At 40.2% G+C, this 21,887-nt stretch overlaps 2 protein-coding genes and 1 long non-coding RNA gene across 6 annotated transcripts in view; all 3 read left to right on the top strand.

Annotated features, from left to right (window-relative positions):
* Nucleotides 1-9,219, top strand: part of sfmbt2 (Scm like with four mbt domains 2) — a 56,932-nt gene extending 47,713 nt beyond the window's left edge. For all 4 annotated transcript variants that reach the window (XM_048268205.1, XM_048268206.1, XM_048268204.1 and 1 more), the window contains 2 exons: nt 6,225-6,353; nt 8,367-9,219. In XM_048268205.1, the coding sequence (XP_048124162.1) occupies nt 6,225-6,353; nt 8,367-8,507 (270 nt within the window). In that variant the 3' untranslated portion in view covers nt 8,508-9,219. The remainder of the gene's footprint in view (nt 1-6,224; nt 6,354-8,366) is intronic.
* An 8,763-nt stretch (nt 9,220-17,982) lies between these two features.
* Nucleotides 17,983-19,528, top strand: LOC125310865. Its single transcript, XR_007196378.1, has 3 exons — nt 17,983-18,056; nt 18,281-18,382; nt 19,286-19,528. It is a non-coding gene; the product is annotated as an uncharacterized LOC125310865 (long non-coding RNA).
* A 391-nt stretch (nt 19,529-19,919) lies between these two features.
* LOC125310301 lies at nt 19,920-21,680 on the top strand. The gene is made up of 4 exons (XM_048267598.1): nt 19,920-20,265; nt 20,569-20,721; nt 20,824-20,916; nt 21,378-21,680. The coding sequence occupies exons 1-4, from the start codon at nt 19,933-19,935 to the stop codon at nt 21,678-21,680; spliced, it is 882 nt and encodes a 293-aa protein (XP_048123555.1). The 5' UTR covers nt 19,920-19,932.
* The last annotated feature ends 207 nt before the right edge of the window (nt 21,681-21,887 follow it).

The raw sequence follows: 21,887 nt of genomic DNA, 5'->3' as shown, positions 1-21,887 counted from the left end.
ACACACACACACACTCAAACAGCCTCACAAAGAGGTGAGACATACAGATTACACACACACACACACACACACACACTCAAACGGCCTCATACGGAGGTGAGACACAGATTACACATACACACACACACTCTTACACACACACACACACACACACACACACACACACTTACACACTTACACACACACACACACATACACACACTCACACAGACTCATGCAAGCACATAAACACACACAAACATGCACAAAGGTATACACACACACACACAAATATACTAGCGCCTTTTACCTTCTATTCTGAAAGTCTTAAATCCAATTCCAACATCAATGCCCTCCCCTCCCCCTCTACTCCTATCTTTTCCCTCTCTCCCTCCCCTTCCTCTTTTCTCTGTCCTTCCCTCTCTCTCCCCTCCCCTCTCTCTCTCTCTCTCTCACCATCTCTCTCTCTCTCTTTATCTCTCCCCTTTCTCTTTCTCTCTGTCCTTCCCTCTCTCTCTCTCTCCCCTTCCTCTCTCTCTCTCTCTCTCTCTCTCCCTTTCTCCTCTCTCTTCTCTCTCTCTCCTCTCTCTCTCTCTCTCTCTGTGCTCTCTGTGCATGGTTTGGTGGTGGGCGGAGTCAGTGGTGAGTGGGCGGTGTTTCGGTCGCTGTACCCTTGAGCGAGTGTTCTGTTTAAATCTCTATTTCTCACTTTACTTCTATTTTCTTTCTTTCTATCTATTACTTTTCTGCTGGAGTACTAAAGATTTTTTGCTTGGTTTAGTTTTCTGGCAATAAACAGGGGGTTTTCCCCTAAAAGCGACTGCCTCCAGTCTGGTGCTGGAATCATGGCAGAGATTTTTGGTCAACTAACTTCGGCGTCATGCTGTTAAAATAGCATCGGCAGCCAGTGTTGAGGATTGTAGTTTGGCTGCGGAGAAATTGTTGGTCATGAGAATATCATTATCAGCATCTCGCATGAACAACGCGATTGTGCTTTTCTTAAAATCAATTGAGTTTGCCAATCAGCTGGCCGGAGAATGGCGTGGTGATAGATGGCGTTTTTACCTCTGTTGCCCCTCTTTCTCGCCTTCCAAGAAAGTCATTTTGTCTAATGTCCCCCATTCATTTCTGATGAGATTCTAGGACAAACACTGTCGGCTATGGCAAAGTGGTCTCAACAATTAAAAAATTCGATTATGAGTAAATCTCCGTTGTTGAAACATATCGTGTCCTTCAGGCGTTTTCGTGTACATGATCCTTAAGAATAACAATGATGAATTGGACTTGACAATTAATGTGACTGTGGATAACTTTAATTATGCGATTTATGCAACAACTAGCGTTATGAAATGTTTTGGTTGTGGACAATCGGGCATCTCGTATGCAGCGTGTCCTGATAAAAGGATGACCACGAATAATAGTGGAAACAGTGAAAATAGCAATGAATCTAGGGGTGATGTGGCAGAGGGAACGTCTAAAGAGACCAACAACGAACCTAATGTTAACTTTGGTGCAAATAATGAGGAGGAGGCTGCTGCCTCTGCTAGTGGGCGGAGAGCCAAACTCCTGATTTAACGTTAAATTCAGTCCAAGGGCGGGGAAAATCCACGATGTTAGATCGGCTGATGGGGAGGATCTTTCCGCACTTTTGGGCGAGACTATCACTGATTCTCAGAACTGTCAGGGGAGCAATGATGATGCCATTAATGGGGGAGGTTTCCGTCGCTATGGAAGACATGGAAACCTCCGTGTTGGAGGAGGACAATAATGTGTTTAAAGCACCGTCGAATAAAAGGAAAAGAAAGCGCATTATACAGAATAAAGGGGGACGCTCATATAGAATTGACTGATAATGAGAGTGAAAGTGATCTTTCTGACTGTAGTGTAACCTGCAGCTTGCGACTAAGCGGCTATCGCACTCGCAATTATAGAGTGGAGGATATAAAGAAATTCCTTAAGGACACAAAACATTCTAGGAATGTCGGGTAGACGAATTTTTTTCCTGACATTGAACAGTTTATGAACAAATCACGAGCATTTATGCGTGATGGTAGCATCACTGATCAAGAAGGATTTCGTAAAAAAAGATTCTCACAAAACTCAATGTTCTACTGAATGCCAACGATGACAAATGTTAAAAAACAATTTCCACTTTGTGTCCTAGGATGGCTGATTGCATATGTCTATATTTATTTTTTTTATTTTTTCTTTATAATGATGGGTGAATTTCGTGTTGCTTCTTTAAATGTAAATGGCGCAAGAGAAAAATTTAAGAGGCTCTCTGTGTTTGAAACAATCAGACAGAATAAGTTTGATGTTCTCTTTATGCAAGAAACGCACAGTGATCGTCTAATGCAGCTGCTTGGGCTCAGGAGTTTGATGGTCTGTCCATACTTAGTCATGGTACTTCTACTAGTGGTGGGGTTGCAGTTCTGTTTTCTAAGTCCTTTATTCCCATCACTTTTGATGTTGATGAAGTTATAGAGGGAAGACTTTTAAAGGTCAGAGCCCAGTTTGAAAATCGTTTTTTGTGTTTATTTGCATTTATGCTCCTACACTGGCAACAGATAGAATGCTGTTTTTAAATACTATTGGAAATGTTATAAAAATTGCTGTTCAGAGGATATTCTTATCCTTGGAGGAGATTTCAATTGTACTGCACAAAATTTTGACAGAAATCATGTCGAGGCGCACATGCCCTCTCGTGAAGCGGCTTGTAGAGATTATGAAGTCCAATGATCTTAGTGATATTTGGAGGAACTTTCATGGTGAACAGAAGCAATATACTTGGGCACACTCATATAATAATTGTTTGTCTCTTGCAAGACTTGACAGGTTTTATGGTTTCAAACATCAAGCGTAGTCTATTCAGGAAATGTTCAATAATTCCAGTTGGCTTTTCTGACCATAGTTTGGTTTTCTGTTCTTTATTTCTAGATTTTGTAAAACCAAAAAGTGCCTACTGGCACTTTAATACCAATTTGTTGGCTGATGGCCATTTTAGAGAAGTCTTCTTTTTTTTCTGGAAGGAATTTAGAACCACGAAATCCTGTTATAAGTCTTTGCAGCAATGGTGGGATTGTGCCAAGGTACAAATAAAACAACTCTGCCAGGAGTATACAGCCAATGTCACAAGGAACATAACACTCTCAATGAAAAAAAATAGAGGAGGAAATAATCGAACTTCAAAATCTGGCAGAACAAGCGGGTGATCAGGCACCCACTGAAATTCTTAACTCAAAAAAGAAAACATTGGCTGACTTTTTTTTTTTAGGTTTGAGGGCACAGGGAGCTCTGGTCAGGTCCCGCTTCCAGAGTGTGGAGCTGATGGATGTACCATCAAAATTCTTTTTAACTTGGAGGTAAAGAGTGGACAGAGGAAGTTCATTCATGCTTTGAGGTCTGAAGATGGGAGAATCCTTTCTAATTCTCCAGAAATACCTTAATAGAGCAGTACATTTTTATAAGGAGCTTTATAACAGTGAAAATCCACAAGATCAGGCGACTGACAAGGCTTTTCTTTGTGACCTACCTAAGGTATCTGAAGAGGCAAACACAGCCCTTGGAAGGGTGTTGACCCTAGAGGAGCTGGAGAGAGCCCTCCACAGTATGGAGAGTGGCAAAGCACCTGGGGTGGATGGCCTGCCAGTAGACTTTATAAGTCCTTTTGGCCAGAGTTGGGCACAGATGTGCTTGCTGTTCTGAGAGACAGCATCACCAGAGGGGTGCTGCCACTGAGCTGCCGTGAGAGCAGTGCTCACTTTACTGCCAAAAAAGGGAGACCTGACAGATATAAGGTCCTGGAGGCGGTGTCAGTCCTCTGCTCTGAATACAAACTGCTGTCTAAAGTTTTAGCAAATAGACTTGGGGAGGTTTTGGAGCAGGTAATCCACCCTGACCAGACCTACTGTGTGCCAGGCAGATTGATTCACAACAATGTTTCCTTCATCAGAGATGTCTTCTATATTGGCAAATACTTCAATCTGGATTTTGGTGTGGTTTCAATTGACCAAGAAAAGGCTTTTGATAGGGTTGAGCATAATTATTTGTGGAATACCTTGTCAGCCTTTGGTTTCAGCCCCAATTTTATTCGAATGATCAAAGCATTGTATTGTGACATTGAAAGTATTCTCAAGGTTAATGGTGACTTGTGCGCTCCTTTTAAGGTATACAGAGGTGTCCGTCAAGGATGTCCCTTGTCGGGCATGCTGTATAGTCTGGCTATTGAACCTTTCCTTGTAAGGTTGAGGAGGAGATTGTTGGAGTGAGAATCCCTAACTGTGATGATGTTTTTAAATTGTCAGCTTATGCTGACGATGTGGCTGTCCTTGTTAATGGCCAGAGAGATCTTGACACGCTTTTAAAAATTTGCAATGAATTTAAGGTTGTTTCTTCAGCAAAGGTAAATTGGTCAAAAAGCATAGCCTTGCTGGTTGGGAGTTGGGTGAGTGGCGAACCTGGTCTGCCTGATGGCTTAGTTTGGAATAGGGTGGTTTTAAATACCTGGGTGTTTTCTTAGGTGATGATGCTTTTATTCAAAAGAATTTTGATGGGGTAATTGAAAAAGTTAAAGGTCGTCTAGAGAAATGGAAATTTCTTTTCAGTATTACTTCGTACAGGGGCGTGTTCTCATTATTAACAACCTGGTTGCATCCTCTCTTTGGCATCGGCTGGCTTGTGTGGATCCTCCTTCAAACCTGCTACCGAAGATTCAGTCAGTCCTGGTTGATTTTTTCTGGGACAATCTACACTGGGTACCTCAGAGTGTTTTATATCTGCCTAAGGAGGATGGTGGACATGGACTTATTCATCTACAGAGTCGAACTGCTGCCTTCCGTCTGCAGTTTGTACAGCGTCTTCTCACAGGATCACTGGACTCAAGCTGGAAAGCTGCAGCCTGTTGTATTTTACAACTTTTTGAAGGGTTGGGCTTAGATAGGTCTTTGTTCTGGTTTAATCCAAATAGAATGAATTTTAATTTACTTCCTGCATTTTATAAGAATCTGTTCAAAGTCTGGTCTCTGTTTATAATTCAACGCCCACGACAGACAAGCTCATTATTCTGGTTGTTAAAGGAGCCTCTGATTCATGGTTCGGTTCTTGATGTGAGTCAGGACTTGTCCCTGGTACCTACTTCTAAGCTTATCAGCTCTGGAGTTACAACCCTTGGGGATCTAGTAGAGTTTGCTGGTCCTGATATCAGTAATAGCCATACTTTAGCTCAGCACTTAGGTGTGAAGTCCATTAGGATAGTTGATCAGCTACTTGGGAAATGGCGGTCTCTCCTAACTGGGGAGGAGATGCAATTGCTTGGAGATTATTTTGGGGGGGAGTGTAGTCCTGACTGCCATGACCCCTTTCCCAGACTTACTCTACTTCCAGATTTAACAGGTTGCACTGGTTGCTTCTTACTCCCAGATAGTTTAGTTTTCCTGGGTCCTACAGCTGCAACTAGTAAATCATTGTACAAACTGTGTGTTCTCTCCCTAAATAAAAGGTCTCTGGACAAGAGGGTGGATACACCCTGGCGCGAAGTGTTGCAGGTTGAAAATGATGTCAAACCACAATGGCGTGCGTTGTACAAGTCACCATTAACTAAAAAAGCTGGCGATCTACAATGGCGTATTCTGCATGGTGCAATAGCAGTGAATGCTTTTATTTCTGTTTTAAATCCAATGGTTGATCAGGGGTGCCCTTTTTGTTCTGTAAGGGAGACTGTATTCCATGCCTTTATGCACTGCCAGAGGCTCAGACCTCTTTTTGCTGTTTTGATGGCACTTTTCTTTAAGTTTGATGAAAGTTTCTCTTCGGAGATTTTCATTTTTGGTTTTAAATATGTACAAAAGCATCGCTTCAAGTGTCAGCTCCTAAACTTTCTGCTTGGGCAAGCAAAGATGGCTTATATATGTTAGTCAGTAAAAAGGAAAGTTGAGCAGGATGTAGATGTTGATATCCTAATGGTGTTTTCTATTCTTGTAAGGTGTCGTATGTTGATTGATTTTCATTTTTATAAATCTATGAAGATTCTTGATGTTTTTGAGGAAAAATGGTGCTACAATAGCGTGATGTGTATTGTTGAGAATGATAAGCTACAGATTGCACATTACTTTATTTAACTTTCCTAACTTTTACTTTTTGAGTATAGTGTCAAGTTGATCTTGATGTATTTTTAAGATTGTAATAAAGAGTTTTTGAAAATTCAATTCTCTCTCTCTCTCTCTCTCTCTCTTTCTCTCTCCCTGCAGGTGGGTGTGTGTGAGGAGGAGGAGTGTTTGGTTCTTGAGACCAACCCGCTGGAGTGGAGTGTGTCAGACGTAGTTGACTTCATTAAGTCCACCGACTGCGCAGCCCTCTCCAAAATCTTTCAGGAGCAGGTATGCACACACACACACACACACACACCAGGGATGGAAATTAAATATTTTTCCACCTGCCACTGGCTGGTGGATTTCAAAAGATCTACCAGCCACTCAACTTTTGTACCAGTCACTAAAGATACGGTATAAAAATGTGATATCATGATTATAGTTACCTAAATGTTCACGGTTATCGGCATTATTGCGGTTATTTGCCATAGTGTCTTGTCACGGTTATCAACATTATTGCGATTATATATGCCATAGTGTCTTGGTGTAAAAGTGGTGTGGCTCCTTTAAAGGAGAATTCCGGTGTGATATTGACTTAAAGTGTGTTGAAACATGATACCGAGTGTGAACGTATGTCTCATAGCTCATCTCGGCTTGTCCCCTGCACTTAGAAATCTAGCGCTAGTTAGCCGATGCTACCAACAGTTTTTCGATGGGGGTGCCTCGGGCATCGACCTAGCAATGCAAATAAATCACTGTTTTACACCATTTACGAGGCTCAAAGTAGCTCCATACTTCATTGGTAGACTTCCGAGGGCCTTGACATTTAAAACGAGACATTAAGAACGTTGAAAAAGCACTGGTAGTTTATTTATAAGACGATTTATACAGACAGTACCTTCAGGAAGTTTACCGTTCGCGACCATCTTGAATTTAGTCACGATAAGTCGAGCGACGAGTACGAATGAACAGGTTTAAGAAACTTAAAAACATGCATGCTTAGCATTTTATGAAATTAAATCATTAAGGCTACATTGACAAACATTGACAAACTCCTAGCCATGGGCTGTATATCCTCTGATTTTAATATTTACAGTTATCTAGGCGATATTTTTAACATTTATTTTGTATTTGGCCTTTTATGAAGTCATATATTGAACAAAAGCCCAAAGTTGCAGATCGTGTAGAAATTTGCTACAATTTCAGAACCGGATTACTCTGAAACATCTAATTGTACAGGAGAATGCTTTACACAATTATGTTCGGTAAGGTTGGCTGTTTATCCTGATGGCTTGTAATGTGTTGAGTGAGGAGTTTGTGAGATTTTCCACCACGACGAATGGGTGTGGAGAAGTGTGTCCGTCTCCCTCCATTTCAAAAGAGAACTATTCGTGTGAGAATATTAGCCTGTGAAGATACAGCACAGATCCACAGATCTCGCTAGATTTATGTTTATGTCATCCTAAAATAAGCGTAGCAGTGGCACATGAAAGCATAGCGACAGTTGCAGAAAGTGAAGCGCTGTGGCTAGCGGCTCACTAGTTAGTACCCAACTGTTAGCCGCGGCTTATACATTGATTTCGCAAAATTTCTTCAGCTATGAGGTTAATACACGGGGGCAGTTAATGTGATATTAATATGGTTTTGTTTCATTTAACTTGAATACAACACTGTCCTGCGGCTTATACACAATGCGGCTAATACACAGGAAATGACTCAAATCAGCGTGATTTACCCTTATAGGCAACCTATACACATTCTCATATTTTTAACCGTCAATGCCTGTGAAAATTCAATCGCATCTGACTGTATATTTGTGGTATGCTAGATCTATTTAGCTAGATCTATTTATTTACCCGCCACAGTGGCTAGTAAGTTGACCAAATTCACCCGCCAGTACACAAATTCAGCCACATTTGGAGGGTGGCGAGTGGTAAATTCCATCCCTGAGACTCACACACACACACACACACACACACACACACACACACACACACACACACATACACACAAACACACACACACACTCTCACCACAACCAGTCGTGATATCTGTCTAATTATTTATATCTTATTCTTTTTCCCCTTCTCTGTCCCTCTCTCTCTCTCTCTCCCTCTCCCTCTCACCTCCCCTCTATCCCCCCCTTCTCTCTCTCTCTACCCCCCCTTCTCTCTCTCTCTCTCTCCTCTCCCCCCCCCCTCTCTCTCTCTGTCCCTCTCTTTCTCTCTCTCTCCTCCCCTCTCTCTCTCCCTCTCCCCTCCCCACTGTCTCTCTCTCTCTCTCTCTCCTCTCTGTCCGTAGGACATTGATGGCCAGGCTCTGTTACTGCTGACCCTGCCTACTGTCCAGGAGTGTATGGACCTTAAACTGGGTCCAGCCATCAAACTGTGCCATCAGATAGAGCGCGTCAAAGTGGCCTTCTACGCACAATACGCAAAGTAACACACACACACACACACACACACACACACACACACACCCACACACACACACACACACAATACGCACCCATACACAAACACACGCACCCACACACACACACACACACACACACACTCACATAAATGTGTGACAAAATGGATGTTAAGGCAGCGTGTATAGAGTATTTAGAACACTGGATAATTGAAAACATTGCTTAAAAAAAACTCATAAAACTGCCCACCATGATTGCTGACACTCTGGTTGGATCAGTTAGGGTTTTGGAGCAAATAATATCATATCATATCATATCATAATATCAACTCAGGAAGTCCTGATACTCACTGATACTGTGTGTGTGTGTGTGTGTATGTATGTGTGTGTGTGTGTGTGTGTGTGTGTGTGTGTAATTGTGTGCACACACTCATTGTCTCTATTATGATAAGATCTTTCATACCAAGGCATCTTTTTGTTCCACCTTAAAAGAATTTAAATGGATATTTATGTTTTTATTTAATTGTTAGTCATGAATAATGCATAACAAACAACCATAATATATTTGCTTTATTTATCAAGAATTTTCCTTGGGATGTATCATGTGTTCACTGATTTTAGGTTAGTAAACAAGAAATACACAGGAGACTGGTTAACACACACACACGCGCGCACACACACACACACACACACACACACACACACACACACAGAAACGCTACATGCATGCATGCATACTATACATACAGATTAAAAACCACTCTTACACATATCTTGCTTTAGAACCATTGAGCTTCAGGAACACACACGGTTTACACACACAGACTCTTTCTCTCTCTCTCTCTCTCTCTCTCACACACTCACACACACACACACACACACGCACACACGCACACACTGACACAGTAAACAAGTGGGCGTAGTGACACACCCAAATCTCTCTTGTATGAAATAGAAACTGCTGAGACTGCTAATCTCTGTGTTCATATCCTGTATAGCCGCTATAGGGCACCCCTAATGCCTACATGTAAATAGAGGGGTTTTGTTTTGTTTTGTTTTTTCATCTATGCAAAAATGGGTGGGGGAGAAAAAAAAACTATTTCTACTTCACTGTTAACTTCTTTTCTACTTTTGCTTTGGGAAAAAAAAATCCTTCACTGCACAGTTTTGTAAATATGATTTATATTAAATTAATGACTTGGTCATAAAAAAACAAGTGTCCGTGTTGTTTTGAAAGAGTAGTGTTGACATGTAAGTCAGACAGTTGTGTGTGTGTGTTTGTGTGTGTGCTTGTGTGTGCGTGCATGCGTGGGATCTGCAGTTAGGTGTGCATACACATGTGTAGTTGGATATGTGGGTGGTCCTCTGTGTGTGTGTCTCTGTGTGTGTGTTATGTGTGTGTGTGTGTGTGTGTGTGTCTGTGTGTGTGTGAAAAGAGAAGGCAAAGGAGGAGGATAAATCCAATGTAACCGCGTTTCAGAATCTACCACAATCCATCATTAATTTGACCAAACAACTAATACAAAAATGTTACAAACATTACCTGGTTTTTCGTACTTGAAATAGCATAAAATAACTGTCTCGGGAGTTTTTAATTTGCACTTCAGTTAAGTAGACAGATGTGAATTTCACATGTGTACATGCATTTATATTACGAGGCTATTTTATTTACATACCATGTTTCATACACAAAGGCAATTCATTGTGTTCATCAGGCATCAATCAAAACAAAAGGAGTATCAAAGGGGGAAATTGTTGCATTCTCACTAGACAAGTGGGAAAACCAGAATTACCAGAAATTGCCAGAAGTAGTTGGGAAAATGAAACGCATTCCCATAGCTCACATAATTTCTAAACAAATCTGTTTGATTTATACCATTATTCTAATTATACCCATAAAACGAATATGTGTTGAAATCTCTGTGTCCAGATAGGGACGACACAGTTTGTGTTGTTTCCTTTTTATATTTGTTACACAACATGTGTTGAAAACACAACTTGCCCAGATAGGGACAACACATTAGTTTTAAAAGTGTATCAGCATAGTGTTAAAATTTGGCACCAAATACTTCCAATTTACATCTGTATTTATAGTCCGGCAGCCAAATGCCATAATTTAGGTGAACCTGGTTTTGTGGGTTAAAGTTTTTTTTTTTTGCTGTTTCTTGTTGCCAAGGGGTAACTCAATAAGATTAGTGAGGGTGCCCGGTGATATCCCTTGAGCAATTCTCGATATTAAGCCTTTCTTGTTCAATGTGTTGAAAATAAGGCGAGGCACTACAGGTGAATAGGTTAAAAAATTAACTAGCAGATATCACTATGAAACTTCCCCAGTTCATTACTTACATTAATATGGAAAAAAAATACAAGTTTTCTGTAATTGAATGTTTAAATATGCAAATTAGGCATGATCTAATTAAATATGTGCTAATTTGCATATTAAAAAAAGCTAAATGTGAACATTGGATAAAGCCAGGTTCAAAATTACTTTTTCATTGTGTTGACATATTAGATGAAAAGTCTTTGACACAGGGAATTATGGATATCTCTTTTAGTTATTCAGTAAATCAGAAAATACTGACAATAGCGTTAAAAAAAGGGAATAAAATGTCATAAATCAGGCTAGGAATAATATATCAACAAACCCCTCTAAATTTAGGTATACGACTGGAAAGGTTGGTGTATGTAAGTGCTTCTGAAGTGCAGATTTCATTCTCAGAGTGGGAGAGGAAACTCATTTAGGTGCTAGCATCTCTCACTAGCACGTGTTGGGAGGGAGGTTTACTTACTGCACAGCTCTTTTAGCTCATGTACTTAAGCTCTGTACTACTGTACTTCTGTGCCTTGCACAATGTTCTGTGCATGTTTTAAGGTACTGTAGGATGTTCAAGAACAAATGAGCCAGAACTGATCAAAACTAATACTAGAGGAAACGTGTACATATTCAGAATTATTACAGGAGATATCTGAAATTATGAATTCAATTATTTGAAATAGAAAAGGGTTATATTTTCCCAATTTGCATGAAGTATTGTCTGAAAACGATCACACGGCAAACTGTTTTTAGTACATTCTATTTGAGTTGATTTGCTTTTGATATGTGTAACCTTGAAATTAGAGGTATTTCCTATTTTTTTCATGATTTCGGCACATAGGGCTTTAAGGGTTAATATATGAAATTGCCCAAGGGATTTCACTGGGCACACTCCTAAATATTAAAGAGCCACCCCAAGTCAACAAGTTTTAGCAAAAATAAATAAATAAATAATTGACAAAACCAGGTCTGACCCCATGACTCCCGGACTATTGCTGGCGTTATCTGAAGTACAGAAATGCATTACTTGGTATAGAAAAGGGTTAAATTGTCCAAATTTGAACACATGAAGTATTGTCTGAATAACTATCACAGAACACTGCATTTTAGTCAATTTTATTTGAGTTGATTTGCATTTGATATGAGTAGGCCTACTCACCTTGAAATTAGAGGTATTTCCTATTTTGTTTTTCTTAATTTTGGCACATTGTTTTTTTTTTTCATATAACATTAAATTACAGAAAACTTGTAAAACATTTTTTTTTTCATATTAATGTAAGTTATCAACTGGGGAAGTTTCATATTGATATCTGCTAGTTCATTTTTTTACCTTATTCACCTGAAGAGTCTCGCCTTATATTCAGCACATTGAACAAGAAAGGGTTAATATATGAAATTGCTCAAGGGATATCACTGGGCACCCTCCTAAATCTTAGAGATACCCCTAGTCTACAAGATTCTGCAAAAAAAAAAACTTTAACCGACAAAACCAGGTCTGACCCCATGACTGCCGGACTATTAAGCTGATACTAAAGAATACTAGAGATACTACTAACAAACTCAAGTTTTACACTAATCTGAAGACTAGATATTGAAATCACCTGTTTATATGACCAAACAAAAAAAAACACATCTGAACTAGATTATGGGTATAAGCATCAAGGTTCAAGTGACATTTACATTTTTATTTTTTTCAAAATAAAACCCAGAATTTTAAAATCAAATTAAATACACCAATGTTTTCTCTCTCTCTCTCTAGTAGTTAAAAGTTGACCTGATGTCAGCTTCATTTCTCTAATGTACAATGGAAACCTGCTGCAGTGGAATGTCGTCATCACTGAGAAATATTTACAGAAACTTGACACTTTTTCCGTGATGCGTTCCACTGGCCATGTCTGCCTGTCACATCACTGCCATAGCTGAAGTGTCCTTACTTGGCACTCCACGAGGCAGCAGAACTCTCACAGGTGTGCAGGAAATCCACAGATACTTGTTCTAAGGCCCATTGAGAAATAATGAGAAACATAATGTGTTATCAGTGGGCTTGTCCCATACTGTTTACAGTACCCTCCAGAATTATTGGCACCTCATGCTAAAGTTGACTAAAATCTGGTATAAAAAATTATCTGTTGGTGATTTATTGTAATCTCACAATGAAAACAAATAGGGAAAATCCAACCTTGAAGGGAAGCACATTTGTTTTGAGAAAAAGGAAAATATCATAAAGAAAGAAATATTTTTAACAAAAACACGTTGCTCACAATTATTGGCACCCCTGCTTATTATTACATTACCTTACATTTGGCTGACGCTTTTTTAGCCAAAGCGAATATTATACCTCCTGTAATATTTACCTATGACACCCCATAGAGTTGGAGAATACAAAGCAAGAGATTTAAGACTGTCTTTACACAATCTCCCCAGATCTTTCAGATTTCTAGGTCCACACCTAGAAAGAATACTAGAGATACTACTAACAAACTCAAGTTTTACACTAATCTGAAGACTAGATATTGAAATCACCTGTTTATATGACCAAACAAAAAAAACACATCTGAACTAGATTATGGGTATAAGCATCAAGGTTCAAGTGACATTTACATTTTTATTTTTTTCAAAATAAAACCCAGAATTTTAAAATCAAATTAAATACTGTACACCAATGTTTTCTCTCTCTCTCTAGTAGTTAAAAGTTGACCTGATGTCAGCTTAATTTCTCTAATGTACAATGGAAACCTGCTGCAGTGGAATGTCGTCATCACTGAGAAATATTTACAGAAACTTGACACTTTTTCCGTGATGCGTTCCACTGGCCATGTCTGCCTGTCACATCACTGCCATAGCTGAAGTGTCCTTACTTGGCACTCCACGAGGCAGCAGAACTCTCACAGGTGTGCAGGAAATCCACAGATACTTGTTCTAAGGCCCATTGAGAAATAATGAGAAACATAATGTGTTATCAGTGGGCTTGTCCCATACTGTTTACAGTACCCTCCAGAATTATTGGCACCTCATGCTAAAGTTGACTAAAATCTGGTATAAAAAATTATCTGTTGGTGATTTATTGTAATCTCACAATGAAAACAAATAGGGAAAATCCAACCTTGAAGGGAAGCACATTTGTTTTGAGAAAAAGGAAAATATCATAAAGAAAGAAATATTTTTAACAAAAACACGTTGCTCACAATTATTGGCACCCCTGCTTATTATTACATTACCTTACATTTGGCTGACGCTTTTTTAGCCAAAGCGAATATTATACCTCCTGTAATATTTACCTATGACACCCCATAGAGTTGGAGAATACAAAGCAAGAGATTTAAGACTGTCTTTACACAATCTCCCCAGATCTTTCAGATTTCTAGGTCCACACTTGTGCATTCTCTTTGACTCTTTGTTTTTCTGTGGAGTTTAAATCAGGGGACTGAGATGGCAATGACCGAAGCTTGATTTTGCGTTCAGTAAACCATATTTATTTTGATCTGGAGGTTTGTTGTTGTTCATTGACCTGATGAATGATCCAATCATGACCAACGTTTAGTATTTTGGCAGAGATTGACAGATTTCCTTTGAAAATGTTCAGGTTTTTCATGTTGTTGGTAATACCATGCACCTTAATTAGATTCCCAAGGCCTTTGGGAATAAAAACGGTCCACCAAAGGTACTAATAATTCTGGAGGGTACTGTATATTGCCATGCAGAAGGGGGTGAACTGTCTGTTTAAGAATATGTTTGGTGTTTCAATGATGCAGAATGTAACAATGTAACAATTTAACAATGTAACAATGTAACAATGTTAATGTAGCAATGACCATAATAGCCTGTGCTCAGTGTTCCAGTTGTTCATAACCAGCTGTTCAGACCTCCATGGGGCCTCGGCAAAATCCTGCTGAGGGGGCCCTGCTACCTGAACTCTGAGGGCCTAAATGTAACCATTTTCTTTTTACAGTCGCATCTGACACCTCAATGCTCCATAAAGGATGCCATAAAGGGCGATAATCGTGTGTGAATCACCTTCACAGCTATAAATGCCCTAGGGTTTGGGCTGCTTGCTTTTGATGCTTGCTGTCCATATTCCCTTACAAAAAATAATAAATAAAGATTATAGCCTACAGTAGTATTTTCATGTCCAAAATACTGCATTTCCTGCATAAGAACTGCAAATATTTCCTCCAAAACTGCTTTGATACTCATAAAACTGCAGTTTGACACTTGAAGTAATATAGTTATTTTTTGTAAGGGTCTGGTTGTGCTAACATGTACATTATCTGTAACAGGGGTGCTTAATAGAACTTGTTTCAATTTATTCTGTACTAATTGTTTATGTTGAAACCCAAACTGGGCACATTACCTCATCATTTGCTTAAAATTAAACTAACATCTATTTTTATGCTGAGGTTGTTAAGAAGACATAATCCCCCCCCCCCCCAGTAAACTGTAAGCTAACATTGCTCCATTGAGATTGAATGGGATTTAGCTAACTAGCAGTGGTTTGGGGTCGTTGCTGTTGCCCTCGTTAGTTGTCCTGTGTCTCACCTGCATGCCCGTTGCTGGCAACATTGCCCAACAATTTGCCCCGTGTATCATCAGCCTTACAGTTATCAATCACATTTTAATTAGAATTAAGCTTGAGTATGGATGAAATATCTCATAGCCTATGAGAGGCCTGGCTGTAGTGAGTGGCACAGAGCTTGCCTCGGGCAGATGGAGGTACTGTGTTTTGATGCAGGATAGCTACGGTGATCACATTTTTGGAGGTGCACGACGAGCTACGTGGGGACACAAAGGGGGTACGCCGTCAATTCGACTACAAGCATAAAACGGCTCTTTAAGCCACTGGCCTGACCTTTGCGTCATTCATGTGAAAAATGATGCATGTCTTCGACACGCGCAAATGTGCACCGAGGAGTATGCTATTGCCTTTAAACTGTGCCTTCCTACTCAGAGTGAAGAGGGAGGCACACAGCACACACCAGTTCAATTGCATATGAACAGACACCTTTAATATTTCCATGTACTATAGTTTAAGTGCATAATACTTCAAATATTATGTACAGTCCATGGGCGTAGATTTAGGGTGGGGTGATATTCCCTTTGCCCTTCAGCATGTACATGTTTGCCCCTTTTTGTGGTTTGTAGATCAGCTATGCCACCCAAGAAGAAGAAAGGGGACATACAAAGCTTTTTCATTATGCACACTGTAATCCCACATTTTGTTTGAACCTATAAAAAGTTGTATATTGCACACAAATCTCAGAATATCCCACATATTACACGCCAATTTTGAGTGTGGAGAATGGTTTTCATGAATTTGTAGAATCAACTGGGATCTTTCAGTTGTATCAACTTTCTGAGCAACAGGTGGCCCAGGAAAGAAGATTTGATTGGATTCCGCCAAAATGCACTTTTTTCCACTCCTAAACTTGGGGATTTCCCGCTCATCCCACAGACGACAGAGATAGAATTCACGGACGGTTCATGACACAAGAGAGCAAGACACAGACTGTTTATAATAGGAGCAAGACAGAAAAAAAGCCAAGGTATTTACCCCCTTTTGTTTCTTATCTTGTTATCCGATTACCAACATAAGTTTGCTATTAGATAGCCTCCGCTAAGTAGCAGTTTAGCCAATAACTGTAAATAAGTTAGCATTCGCCATTTTACACTAGCTATTACATAGGCCTTTGTGAGAATGCTAACGTAATCTACGTTAGCTAATATGTAATAACGTTCCGTCTTCCTGACGACATGCTAAATTATTATGCAGCAACATTAAAATAAAGAAAGGAACATGAATTGGAAATGCAAATATTGCGCATTTAATTGTGAGAAGAGAGGACAAATATTAAAGCATTACAGGCTGAAGCATGGTAGCTGTACTAGAAGCGAACCGTTTCCTTGTCCTTACGAGGAGTGTCTGTGCACGTTTAGGTCCTTTGGCACGCTTAGGACTCACATGTCGCGATTTCATTTGGCAGGTCAGTCGCAGCAATCTGCCCCAGCTTTCCCAATTAAGTTACGTTGTCAGCTTTGCGATTTCCTTGAATCTTGCCAAGAAACGGAATATTTCACCCATCTTCGTAGCAGACATCTTCGAGATCACCAAAAGGTCCAGTGTCCGTTTAAAGGCTGTGATTTTGAGAGCAGTGTGTACTCAACTTTCAATGCACATAAAAGTAAGCAGCACAGAAATCATAACTGGAGGATGTTTAAATCAGAATTAATAGCTGGTGCTGGTTTAGAACACGAAAGCACAGACAATGATATTTCCCATAATGTTATGGTTGATACAGATAGCTTGGAGGACGTCACTGAAGACACATATGACGCAGAATCTGAAAATTTAGCAGAACATTTGGAGCATAACTTGGCAGCTCTGTTTTTAAAAATGCAAACAGTGCTGCACATACCAGAAAAGTCTGTCCAGGAAGTCATTCAGCAACTCTGTCTGTTAGTTCAGTTGTCCCATCCACTTATATACAAAACAGTGAAAACTGTTCTCCAGAATTATTATCCTGACATTGATGAGTCAGTTGTAAAAGAAGTGGTTGAGGCTGTGACAGAAAGCAACATTGTCACTACCTGCTGTGACAAAGATGGATGTCTTGCGACCATAAAAAGAAGAGCATCCTATGTGTTGCGTGAATTTCCAGTGGTAATGCCTATTGAATATGTAGTGGAGAAAGGCAGCAAAACAGTTGCTTATGTTCCTCTCCTGCAAATGCTTCAAAAATTGCTTGGTAGGCAAGACATTTTACAGAAGGCTATGTCAAAGCCAGCTCATGTCCCAGATGAGTACAATACTTGTAGAGATGGCAGGTGCTTCAGAGGAAATGACCTTCTGTGTAGTAATGAGTTTACAATTGCCCTGACCCTGTATATAGATGATTTTGAGGTTGCTAATTCATTAGGGACATCAAGGGGGAAGCATAAGATGTGTGCGATATACTGGACCATTACGAACATACCAGCAAAAAATACAGATCGACACTTAATTCAATTCAGCTGGCACTTTTGTGCAATACAACAACAGTTAAAGAGTATGGCTATGACAAAGTACTGTACCCACTCATTTGTGATTTAGTCTCTCTTGAGCAACAAGGTGTTTACATTGAGCACCTTGGTGCATGTGTCAAAGGAACTGTGTTGTTTGTGTCTGCAGATAACTTGGGTGCACACTCTCTTGCAGGCTTTTTGAGAGCTTCTCAGTGGAAAAATTCTGCAGATTCTGTATGGCATCCAGGACTGACACTCAACTCCAACAGGTGCAGCTCTGGTGCATTTCAAATCAGAGATAAAGATACACATAACGTGCAGGTACAAGAGTCTTTGCATGATCCAACATTGTGGAAAAATACAGGTGTGAAAAGAGCATGTCCACTCACTGCAAAATTGGAGTATTTCCATGTTATAGGTGGTTATCTTCCTGACCTTCTACATGATGTGTTCGAGGGCATAGTTCCCATAGAGATGTCTCTTTGCATTGCAGACTTGGTGGCAAAGAAGTACTTCACTCTAGATGTACTGAATGCGGCTATCCGATCTTTTCCATACTCATTCACAGACAAAACTGATCGGCCACAACAGATTGGTAAGGGCTTCTCCACCAAGGAAACAATAGGAGGTAATGGCCATGAGAATTGGTGCCTAATTCGACTCCTTCCTCTTCTCATTGGCCATTACATTCCTGAGGGCGATAAACACTTGGGAAATACTCATGCTCCTTAAGGACATTTTTGCACTGGTTGTTGCCCAAAGACATACCACCGAGTCATTGTACATCCTTGAATTGAAGGTAGCTGAGCACAGAGAACTTCTGCAGAGCACATTCACAAAATTTAGGCTACGACCCAAACATCACTTCCTAGAGCATTACCCTCAGCTTATTAAGCTGTATGGTCCACTTTGTGAAGTGTGGACAATGCGATTTGAAGGAAAACATAAGTTCTTCAAAAAGGTTATTCGGGATGCTCAGAACTTTAAGAATGTACCAATGATGCTTGCTGTGAGACACCAGAAAGCTGTCAGCTACCAGTTAGACTGCAGTTCCTTTTACAGGCCACAGGTGGAGATGGCTAAAGTTACATCTGTACAGGTTGCTGATTTACCAGAGAACGTTCAGAGAGCGCTTGGTCAAAAACTCCCCAATACAGCTGCAGTTCTTGTTGCATCCTCTGTCTGTATTGATGGAATTGACTACAAAGCAGAGATGGTACTTTCAGCAGGATCATGTTCATGTCTTCCTGAATTTAATCTAATCACTCATGTTATTGCTGTGAACACAGAAATAATGTTTGTATGCAAAATCATGACGGCATGGTACACTGAACACCTTCGGTCATATGAGCTTTGCAGTGCAGATGTTCCGTCTTTTTGTGTGCTTCAGCTTACAGACCTGAATGATCATTTCCCTCTTTCATCTTATAATGTACAGGGGAGACAAATGGTGACACCGAGACATTTTATTCATTGCTGAATGTTATTTTCTCCACAGATGGCCTCCCAAACAATGACTATGCGTGTTATCCTCTGCGACGGGGACATCAGGAAACTCATGCTGGCTTCAAGGCCCAGTTCAGTGGACGATTTGATCACCTGTCTGAAAATCACACTCTCACTTCAGTACAATTTCACTTTACAGTTTAGAGACCCAGAATTTGATAATGAACTTTGCAACCTCACTGATGTGTCTGAACTCCCAGAAAAACCAACTGTGAAGATAATTCCTGTGCTTGAATTGGTGGAGATCGCATGTAAAAAATTTGGATGATAGTGTAAGTACAGCCGATACAGTGCTGCTGTCCACGTCATCACAGCAGATGAGAAAGCCATGGCCTGATGAGTTTTCCCTCCCCAAGTTCTCTGTAGATGTAGAATTTAGACTCCGACAAGGGAATTTAAGCTACCTCAAGGATGGAACATACTTGACCGTTTCAAAAGAGTTGAAACATGACATTCTCCACAAGATAGCTGAAACCCTATATGCAAGGTTCAAAGCATACCCCCAAAAAAAGGACCTTAGAGCAGTAGCGAAGGCATTAATTGCAGCTCATCCCTGTCTTCAAGAAACGGCACGCCAACTGGTTTCGATGGGTGGATACAGAGCCTAGGAAGGATAAGATGGGTAACTACAGGTCAAAAATGAGGGCCCTGGGACACGAAGATGTCAAGTTGAATTCTGGTAAACGTGTAAGACACTCTGTTGGTGGGGAGCCACCAAACAAGAGCATCAAGAAACCGAAAAAAGGGGAAGTCAATTTCCTACCCAATTTTCCAGACGGACATGATGCCACGAGCCTTGAAAAGGCCCGACAACTACTGGTGGATGAGATGAAAAAGAAGAACCCAGATGCAGTCTTCATCAATCAGAAGATGGACTTCACGTTGTCTCTTAGAAGAAAGGAGGTTGTGATGGACAAGCCTCCTGTAAGCCAGATGATACAGCGTTGGCCGGCACTCTTTGTTGAAAATCAGGTAAGGTTTGATTGTCTCTGTTGATGTCTGTAAAAGCCTAATATAATGCGGCCATGTGAAGTTAACATAATGTTACTGTAGCTTTTGGTATACATTACCCCCACACACACACACATATACAATACCCCCCCCCAGACACACACACACACAGGTACATCCCCCTCCATCATTTCATCACCCCAATTCCTTTTATGTGTACATGACAAAAAACAGAGTAGATGGGACAGCCCAAGTGTCAAGTGAACTACATAAATGATTGTTCACAGTGTCTTGATAAACATGATTTATTTCTGTGTGTTTCAGGTCTCCCAGGAATTCAGCAGAGTGGTAGGGAAAAACCTGAAACAGGAATTCTATGAGTCTCTGGATCGTCTTTGCCCTAAACTGGTTGAAATCATCAGGTCAAAGAGAGGTCTAAAGGGACAACTTCTGGATGGTCTGTTGCGTCAAACAAAGGTTTGTAAGCTGAAGTGATACTACTGATTTTGGTGTATGGATGTCTTGAATGACAGCTGTCTCTAATGTTACTGTGTTGTCTCTGCTTTCACTGCAATCCAGACATCGGACACTGCTGACATCAGATGCCTTGTCCTGAGAGGGCTTCCAATACTCTTTGATGACAACTCAGCTGATTTCTTCAAGACTTGCTTTGTAAGTAGTATCACTGAAGTATAATTCTTCAGTTGTTAGATATACAACTAAGGCCAATAATGCCATGAAGATTTGCTTTAGGTAAGACATTTGTGGTTCATCCTAATGGGACACGAAATTACAATTTATATTATAATATAAAATGTGAAATCAGCATGCCATTCCTTATGTAATCTAGGTTTCATTTCACTTTATAATCTCAAGTCAGTACTCAAATATGTTACTGTGTGCTGTGATTTTCCTTTGTACCTATAAGCCCAACATGACCACAAGGGTGGCTGGTCACAATTTTCAACCTGGACCTTTTTGTATTTCCAGTCTGAATATGTATTTGGTAATGCCAATGCACAATGCCCAATTATGATGTAATTTGTACTTGTTCGGGTTTTTAAAAGTAATAACAATGTGTTGTATTTCTAAATAAATATATATGTGTGTGTGTGTGTGTGTGTTATGTTTAGGTCACTGATGACGAGGACGTATACAGACACATTGGAATAGGAATCCTCTGCTTCACTGAGGAAGATGTTGCACCACATCCTCTGACTCCATCTTCTGTAGGAATCGTCTTGGAGGGGACTCTTGTGATGGACAATCTGGACATTCCAAATGCCATGTGCCTTCTGTTTGGCCTGACCTATGCACTCCACTTAAATTATCCTAAGTGCATGACCAACACATTCCGTTTCATTCAACAGGTCCTGTTGAGCATTGAGAAGACTGAGCTAAAAGGGAAAGTATTAACACTGACAAATCAGCTGTAAAGTGTGTGTGTGTTGGGGGCTGTTGTATTGTGTACCTAGCTGTGGTATTGTGGGGATGCTAAAAGGTAAGTATTAACACTTGTGAATCAGCTGTAAAAGTGTATGTGTGTGGGAGACGGGGGGAGGCCTGAATTGTATTGTGTACCTAGCTGTTTGCAGGGTGGTATTGTGGGGATGCTAAAAAGAAAAGTATTAACACTGACAAAT

This window comes from Alosa alosa, chromosome 17, assembly GCF_017589495.1.
Source record: "Alosa alosa isolate M-15738 ecotype Scorff River chromosome 17, AALO_Geno_1.1, whole genome shotgun sequence".
Taxonomy (NCBI): domain Eukaryota; kingdom Metazoa; phylum Chordata; class Actinopteri; order Clupeiformes; family Clupeidae; genus Alosa; species Alosa alosa.
The sequence above is the reverse complement of the archived record's forward strand: the minus strand, read 5'-3'. Positions and strand labels throughout refer to the sequence as shown.

Bases quoted from the DNA above. Each gene is read 5' to 3' on its own strand.
- LOC125310301 (XM_048267598.1), top strand. From the start codon at position 19,933: ATGAGGGCCCTGGGACACGAAGATGTCAAGTTGAATTCTGGTAAACGT. The intron at 20,722-20,823 runs GTTTGTAAGCTG...ACTGCAATCCAG, and splicing joins GTCTGTTGCGTCAAACAAAG to ACATCGGACACTGCTGACAT. The intron at 20,917-21,377 runs GTAAGTAGTATC...TGTTATGTTTAG, and splicing joins ATTTCTTCAAGACTTGCTTT to GTCACTGATGACGAGGACGT.